Source organism: Talpa europaea, assembly GCF_964194135.1.
Source record: "Talpa europaea genome assembly, chromosome: 5".
Classification (NCBI taxonomy): Eukaryota; Metazoa; Chordata; class Mammalia; order Eulipotyphla; family Talpidae; genus Talpa; species Talpa europaea.
In genome coordinates, this window is record NC_140071.1 from 62,852,016 (window position 1) to 62,860,613 (window position 8,598).

Genomic DNA, 8,598 nt, shown 5'->3' on the forward strand with positions numbered 1-8,598 from the left:
AGTTTTATAATACAAAAATAATAGTATTTCTCAAAAACTGTCTAAACTTCTGATTTTTTTAAAAATTAAATTTGTGTCCTTGTAAATTACAAGTTAAATTAAAATTATTATAAAAATTATTAAGAAAGGGCTTACCAGGTTCAATAAATCCAGCAAGGCAAGTAAACATGCCTGGGGGAAATCTTTTCTGCCTGCCTAAAAGGCATTTAGTCCCATCTGGATGAATAACTTGCATGATTACTACTGGATCTGTTAAAAATAATATCATGTGAATGAACAACAGGAAAACAAATTATACCTATTGTGTAAAATCACTGTCTATTAGGATATAAAAGGATAGAACTCTTGTTACTATCATTCAGTTATAAGAAATTATTTCTTTCTATGTTGATATAGCTGATGATGGAGAATTTCATGGAAACTGCATAAAATATAATCAGTAATCTAAAGGTAGCAATTTTTGTCCTCTAGAATGATACTGTGAGTTTTTGGTATGCTAGGCATGTTATTTTTTAATTAAAAAAAGCTTGACTATTATAAAATTAAGCCACTATGTTGAATACCTGAATTATATAATGTTAATTACACTTCAATTAAATAAAAAAAGTTTGAGTAGATAATATACTGCATGGGGAAATGTCTAATTTTACCAAGTAAATATAATAAGTTTCCCTCTCTTTTCCATCCCAAGCTTCAACACAGTGTTTTTAAAAGCTAATGTGGCTGTGATGATTAGGCTTAAGCCATTAAGAAAAATTAAAATAAATAACAGTTCTTCTATCAAGAAGACTAATCCAGCAAATTCTCACTAGAGCATGACTGAGAACCAGAAATCAAAAGCAAAAGGCTCTGAGCAACAAAAACAGATGTCACTAGGCCATTACTTTATTCTCAGGATACCTCCTCAGGTGTTGCTGAGTCTATCTATTCTTTTTTCACACAGTTTTAAAGAGCTCAGTTATCAGATTTCCAACCTCACAGCAGACTCAAAGCAACAATTAGGGTGAAGACACAGGCAGACAACAGTGGTAATGAGAAGCTATCTCAGGCTGTCTTGCTTTGGTCAGGGCTCAAACAGGCACTGAATTGTGGGGGCTTTTTTTTTTTTTTTTGTCTCTGCACTAACAGAACCAAGATTGGTGGGCTTTTGAAATCATGTATCAAATATACCAAATTTATATAGTTTTATGCAGAATTAAGAAATGACAAATAACATACAAATGTCCTTTACCTTGATGTCATGAAAGTAATACCTTAATACTTGTAGTCTTAGTGGCTAAATTACACGTGCTTTTAATATTGATTAAATCCCTGAGCAACTCAATGCCTTATCTTTCCAGAAGGTCTTGCTCTCTGAGCTTCCTGGCGGCTGTGATATCACTGTAAAAGAAATGGCTTACCAACTCTTGGATAGGATGTGCTTTGAACACCCTGGAGGCTAAGGCAGGCTTCTTTTAGGCACACTCTTTTATAGCCACCTTCTTCGATTTTAGTTGCATTTCCACAGGTTGGACAGAACTTGTATTGGCTGTGCCAGGCAAGAACAGATCTTGCTTGAGCCACAACCCCTTTAAGAGAATAACAAGTTTTAATCCTATGACAGATGACAAATTAATATAGAAGTAAAATACTGTTATGCAAAAATAAAGACATTGAATTTCTTAATAGTAACGTGATTGGGGTTCCTATTTTTAAGATGTTTATATGTCTTTTAAAATGAAAGATTTCATTTTAAAGATGACAAATTTGATTTAACTGTAATTTGAGCTAATAAAATATACTATAAGACAGATGGACTAACATCCATCTTATACAATGTATTAACTCAGGGCTGTATTACAGGTTGTTTTTAAATTTTAGATATGCATAATTCAAATGTATAATGTAGTGACTTTACAAACAGTGATTTTACAGTAGTGACACTTATAAAAGTACATTATAAATGCAGCTTTTCACTTAAATTTGAATTATAAAGGAAGTATCCCGAGAAAACTGTAGGAATCAATCTTGCTTTCCCTGGTGACTAAGTTACTATTGTTTCATGTCACTGTGGAACATATCCTGTTTACAAGAAAGCAGAGTATGAAAATATTACATTTATAATATTTGTGATTACCTTTGCTCATTAAAAAATGCTTACTATTAGACATCCTAGACTATATAAGAATATACAGATTTAGAATATGTACTAAGATATATAACTCTGACTGTATAGTCTTTATTTTGGGACTTGAAAACATAAATTAATATAGCCTGACCAGAAATATTACAACCGAGGCAATGAGACTAGAAATTTTACATTTCAAATGCTTGAAAAACTTGCTCTCCCTTAAATATTTTATTTGTTCGAAGAATTTTTGAAATAAACAAAAGAATCATAAACAACAATATTTTATTTATTTATTTAATATCCTAAAGAACAGGTTTATTATAAAAAGGGAGAGAAGAGTTCAGGATACTTGCACAGACACAAATGGGCAGAAAGAGCTGCCCCCTCAAGGGACAGGTTTGAGAAAACAGAAGTCTGCATAGTCACAGGCCGACAGTCTTGGAGGAGAGCTGCCGCTGCTGCTTTGCAAAGGGAGAAGGTTGGAGAAGAGACACACCTGTGAAGTCACAGGTGGGCAGAAAAGCTGCTGCCAACAATGATATTTTAAATTAGGAAAAAGGAAACTAATAATCTATTGATAAAATAAATATAACCCTAAATTACAATGAATCATGGGTAACATTAAATATTTACCTGCAACATTACCTTGTAATATACAATTTACATGAAAGTATCTACATTATGTAAGCATCATCACAATAAGGAAAATAACATTTATTGAGTATTCACTATGTTTCAAGTACCATGTAGAGATATTTGTATATTTTATATTACTTATGTTTAGAGTGACCCTAAAAAGTAGGTACTATTATTACCCTGATTGAAGGAGGAAACTGAGGCTCAGAGAGGTTATGCAATGGTATAAACTTACACGGTGAGTAAAAGGGTCTTCTTAGTTTTCTTACTAGAAAAAAATAATGGAGATCCTTTTGATCTTAAAATTATATATAGATCTCCAAGGAAAATATATTGTCTTTAAAAAGTTCAATGCTTTCACCAGATGTGGAGAATAAAGCATACCATTCTAATCTGTAGGAAGAAGTATTACGTAGTTTCTACCACATTATCTAAGAGAAAGAGATGCTGGTAAGTGACCTCCCAACTTTCTAATCTCCCAACTTTCCCATCTACCATAATCTATATAGTTTTGTTCCTTCCACCCACTAATGCTCTTGTCAAATTATTCAACAACTTATTACTAAAACCAAAGATCCTGAAAAAAGGACTTTGTCATTTTACTTAAATTTTGATCATATTTCACTACAAGCTCCAAGAAAGGCTGTTCTCTTGGCTTCCAAGGAACATATTCTGTTTTCCTCCTACCTTTGGCTATACTGTCAATGTCACCTTTGTTGGCTTCCCTGTTTCTAAATGACCTCTAAATTTAGAGGGATTTAGATATGATTCTGAAGCTCTCGTCCTTCCTTGTTCTCAACTCTCTAAGTAATCTCAGTTAGCCAGAATTTAAATATCAACTTTGTGTTGATGACTCCCAGATGGGTATTTCTAGTTCAGACCTCCCCTCGGCGTTCTAGGTTCTAATACCCTCCTCTAAAACTTACATGCCCGAAAACAAAATTGTTATTTACTTCAAATTTATTCTGCTTCCCTGGCTTTACCCATAATACTCAATTATTTTATCAAGAAATAGTTTCTCTGTTTTCACCAATTTTATCTCCAAAATGTATCTTGAACAAAACCCTTTTTCTCCATCTCTTATTATCATCCCACCTCAGGACCAGGTCACTATCATTTCTCTCTAACTTATAATTGTTTCAACAATATTATAAGTAACACAATTCAACACAATTATAGGTACAATGAGTTCTACCACTAGAACATCTTGAATTCTTTTCTCCCCATACTACCAATCCAAGTCACACAAGCTCTTACCAGAACTCAATTGTCTCCAAACTCCTCTTCACAAGAGTCCAGACTGCAATACTTAATTATATACATTTCATCATCTACAAAGCATCCAGACTGAGGATCTGTGTTTTTATGCTTTTTATTTTTTTTAACATAGGTCAAGTTACAAAATTTAAATGGAATTTTGAATTAAACCTCTAATTTCTTACCACGGCATATAAGGGTCCACGTGAACTGATATACTCAGTAACAGAGAAAACAAAACTATCAGGTCTTAGCCATCATGCTCAGTATATAGCATGTGCTTAGTAAGTATTCACTGAAGAATCAACAGAAACCAGCAAGCACAAATGTTAATTCAGGGGAAACTAATCTTGGCTGATTAAAACTGCTGTAATTTCCCAGGCGAGTAGACCCCTTGTGTGAGAACTTCAGGAAGTTTCTAATGAAAAAAGCCTAATTTCACTGTTTACTGGAAAAAAGTGTGTCTCCAAGAATATGCAGCTACATACAACTCCAACCCAGTTCAACTTACCAGATTATTACCAATACAAGGAAATGGTGTTCCGTACTCACCTGCTTCTTTTTCTTTCAACTGCAGAAGAGCTGGCATTGGAGGATGAAGAAAATAACAATTTTCATGTCTTTGCTTAAATTCATCGGCAGCAACAGAATCTATACCTAGAGCAAACCAGGCAACCAACCCATCTTCTTCATCTCTTTGGACTTCCCCAGCATGATTAAATAACTCTTTTCTTATTTCAAGTTCTACTCCAAGGAATATCAAGGTGATCTTTTCAGGGTGAGCCAAATAATCTTTTATGTCTGTGTAGTTCAGTTGACAAAGTTTGACTTCAGGCTGTTGGGAACTTTCTTTATTGCCACCTAGAGTAACCAAGGGATTTAACTCTGAGAAAAGAATATAAACTGTGGTTGGATGGCTTTCTTTAGCTTGTAGCCAGTCGGAATTAGTTCTTTTTTCACTTTTCCGGTCTAGTAGTGTCCTGCTAAAATAATTTTCACATTCTTCCACGTCACTGGTTAGAAACCAAGGTTTCTTCCCACCTTTAGCATTAGCTAGTAAGTTAGCTATATGCTTATAACCCCAAAATTTAGCAATATCTAGTGCAGTCTGCTTTGATTTATTGACAATGGATCTGTCGCACCTACAGATGGAAGGAAAAATAAGATAGGAAATAAATACTTTCTCCAGTATTTAGTAAAATAAAATATTTCCATATGCACGAGTCCCTCTATTTAATGATTAAATTTTTCTAGTACATAACTTGCTCACGCAAATATTAAAAGAAATAATTATAAATGATGAAAAGTAGACAGTAGGATTTAAAATTTCTGGAAAACTACTTATAAAATAAAAATGCAGGGCCTCCCCGGTGGCGCAGCGGTTGAGCGCTGGGTTGCCAAGCTCCCTGTGGTCTCTGCAGCGCCGGTTCGATCCCCGGCTGCTCCCCGGCCACCGGAGGAGGGTCCCACATGGCGCGCAGACCTCTCCTGCCGCCCGCGGCTCCCCTCAGCAGTGTACTTCGGTCCTTCTGCCTGCTCTGCTCCCTGCTCTGGCTCTGGTTAATTCTCTCACCCTCCTGCGCTTCTGACTGTACCCAGTGCTTGTATAAATAAATAAATAAATCTTTAAAAAAAAAAAAAAAGGAATCTGTTGAGGTCTTAAAAAAAAAAAAAACCTTTAAAAAAAATAAAATAAAATAAAATAAAAATGCAGTGTTATGTTCTATAAGGAGTCATTACAATTTCATAAGTCATTTTTGGTAGTCACAACGGGTAGGTTTACTTTTTCTCTTTGGGAGGAAAACATCAGACTCATGAATTTGCTTTGTTATCAGGTGGGAAAAATAATTCCTCAATGAAAATGAGATACAAAGATTTTAAATTATGCTACATTTTTTATATAACAAAATTGATCATTGAGTTACTTACAAGTCCAATGACATAAAACATGAAAAATTTAAAATGAAATATATAACCTAGAAACTAAACCACACACCCCTTCAGGTGATACAAACTAAAATGATTACCCTTTCTCAAGTAGAAATCGTACAACATCTGGATGTCCGTTCCTTGCAGCGAACATTAAAGCAGTCCAGCCATTTTTAGAAGTTACATTGAGAAGAGATGGAGAATGAGTGAGGATTACTGTTAGCCTGGCAATATCTCCTTCTGCAGCTGAATCATGAAGTTGAGATACTATTTCTGCATTTGGACCTTTTAGAGAAGACATTTCATCCTTAAAAAAAGGGAAATAGAAAAAAAACTCATTTGCAATTGATTTTTGTATCAATGGTTGAACATATCTGAGTACTGACAGAATTAGAATAGGTATGTTATTTATTTATTGTATTTATTTATTTATTGTATTTATTTATTTATTTATTTATACACGCACTGGGTATAGTCAGAAGCATGGGAGGGTGAGATAATTCACCAGAGATAGAGCGGAGAGCAGAACAGGCAGACTGACAAAGTACACTGCTGAGGGAAGCAGCAGGTGGCAGGAGAGGTCTGTGCACCATGTGGGACCCTCACCCGGGAGCCAGGGATCGAACCAGTGCTGCAGAGGCTGCGGGCAGCTTAGCAACCCAGCGCTCAACCGTTGTGCCACTGGGGAGGCCCTAGCATAGTTATGGTTTTTAAAGCAATTCTTTAAAAGGTAATTAATAGTCAACTCTCAGCACAATATACACTTCAAATTGTTATAATTGAGAATTTTAAATATAAATCAACATGGAGATATGTACAAAGTAATGGTAGTAGAAAGAAGGGGGTCACAGCCTTGGGAAGGAATGTCAAGTAACAGATAATAGGCATTTGAGGTAGTTCAGAGGGTTGTTAAAATGGACCAGACACAGAAGAGTGATTATAGGAAGAGTAAAGGCAGAGATTTAGCAGATGTCAAAATTCTCATCTTCTACAGTAATAAAACAGATCATTGCCCTCAGGGAAATTATAATCCTATAGTTATTCAAAAGTTGCCTAAGTTTCAAATGAAAATGATTTATTGCTTTACCCTGCACAACTATTTCAGCAACCCATCTGAGATTGATTTTTGTTCATAGTGTGAGGTAGGGGTCAAGACACACTTTTATGATTTCTCTCATGGTGGAATACAGAGGAACAAAACAAAGGAACATACAAAACTAAGCCAAAGGAAACCTAGAAATCTGACTGTAGAATTGTGGCTGGGGGGGAGAGGTGGGGATAGGGGCTTGGGGGGTTAGGGAATAAAGAAGAGAGGGGCCCAATGGACTATGGTGGGGAATTGTGGGAGCCTTGGTGGTGGGTATGGTGTGGTAGCACACATCTGAATCATACAGTGCTATAAACCAATTATTTCCATTAAAAAATACAGTAAAAATACTTTATTGCTAAAAAAGATTTAAAGTCTTTCTTCGATTTAAACAAAATGCATTTTTACCCTAACAAATTCATAAAATTTATAACATCCTTGAAATTACCATCTTGTCACAGTATACTGTCATAAATGAGATAATCATTTATTTTGGAACTATTATGAGACATCGTTCTATTGGTCACTTTGTCTATTCTTAAATATAGAAGTTTTATCAACCATTGACTTTCTTTGTTTTGTTACTATTTCAGTAAGAAAAAAGATATAGAAAATAATTATTCCATACTTATTAGTAAATGCCTGATCCTGGAGTGAATTTGGTAGGGCACGAAGTGTGGAAATCATGTTTTAGTTGTCTATGAACTTCTCAAAGCACTTTTTCTAAGGCATGACTTTTTTTTACGACATGTTATTAAGAAAAAATTAGGGACTCTAACCAGGTTTGCACCATTTGAAGCAATATAAGATATTTAGGTTAAAAAGATTATAATCCACAGTTTTTGGCAATTATTACCTCTAGGGTTCAAACACTGCAGATTAGTTGATGATTTCTACGGTAGGAATAGTATGAACAAAATTTAGGGAAAAAATAGGTTAGAGAGATTAACTTTCTAATTGTATTTACCTTTACTGTTTATATATTTCTTCCACTTATAAGTAGTTCAAAAGTACTCACTGGAGTGCAAACATGTGGGTAAATACTAAGATTGAAAATCTTTATAATTTAAATTAGGAGTGCGTTCTTTATTAGAAAAACAGTATTTTTGATTAAAAAAAATGATTACAACTTGCCTTCCCATTTTCTTCATAGTGAGATTTCTGAGTGATTTGAAAATATTTTGACTAACAAAAGTTACAACTTTACAATGCTTTATTTTGAGGTACTGTTGTAAACTAACTCGTATATGGTCTTCCTCCCTAGTCATCTTATTTCCCAAAAATCCTACCACATAGGTTCTTAAGTTTAAATAATATTTCACTATTTCATGTTTTTAAGTCTTGGCTACTTTCTCACTGTCTTCACAGTATACGTCCGATGATTGCAAGAGTCCTCCAAAAATACAGTACCATTCACTATGCTTATGCATATGGGATTCTCAACAGAAAGATGTGGAAATGTACTTTGCTCCTTTGCTTTCTCAGCAGAAAAGCCATCTACAACCAGAACCATTACTAATCCAGAGAAGTACACAAAGTTGAAGTCCAGCTCTATTGCGTAATTTACTTTTTAATTTCT

At 34.6% G+C, this 8,598-nt stretch overlaps 1 protein-coding gene across 1 annotated transcript in view; it reads right to left on the reverse strand.

Annotated features, from left to right (window-relative positions):
* Nucleotides 1-6,233, reverse strand: part of NUDT12 (nudix hydrolase 12) — a gene marked incomplete at both ends in the record, with an annotated part of 9,504 nt that extends 3,271 nt beyond the window's left edge. The window contains 4 exons of the mRNA XM_084233720.1: nt 136-249; nt 1,401-1,568; nt 4,556-5,145; nt 6,031-6,233. Coding sequence (XP_084089846.1) covers nt 136-249; nt 1,401-1,568; nt 4,556-5,145; nt 6,031-6,233 — 1,075 coding nt within the window. The remainder of the gene's footprint in view (nt 1-135; nt 250-1,400; nt 1,569-4,555; nt 5,146-6,030) is intronic.
* Between the last annotated feature and the right edge of the window lie 2,365 nt (nt 6,234-8,598).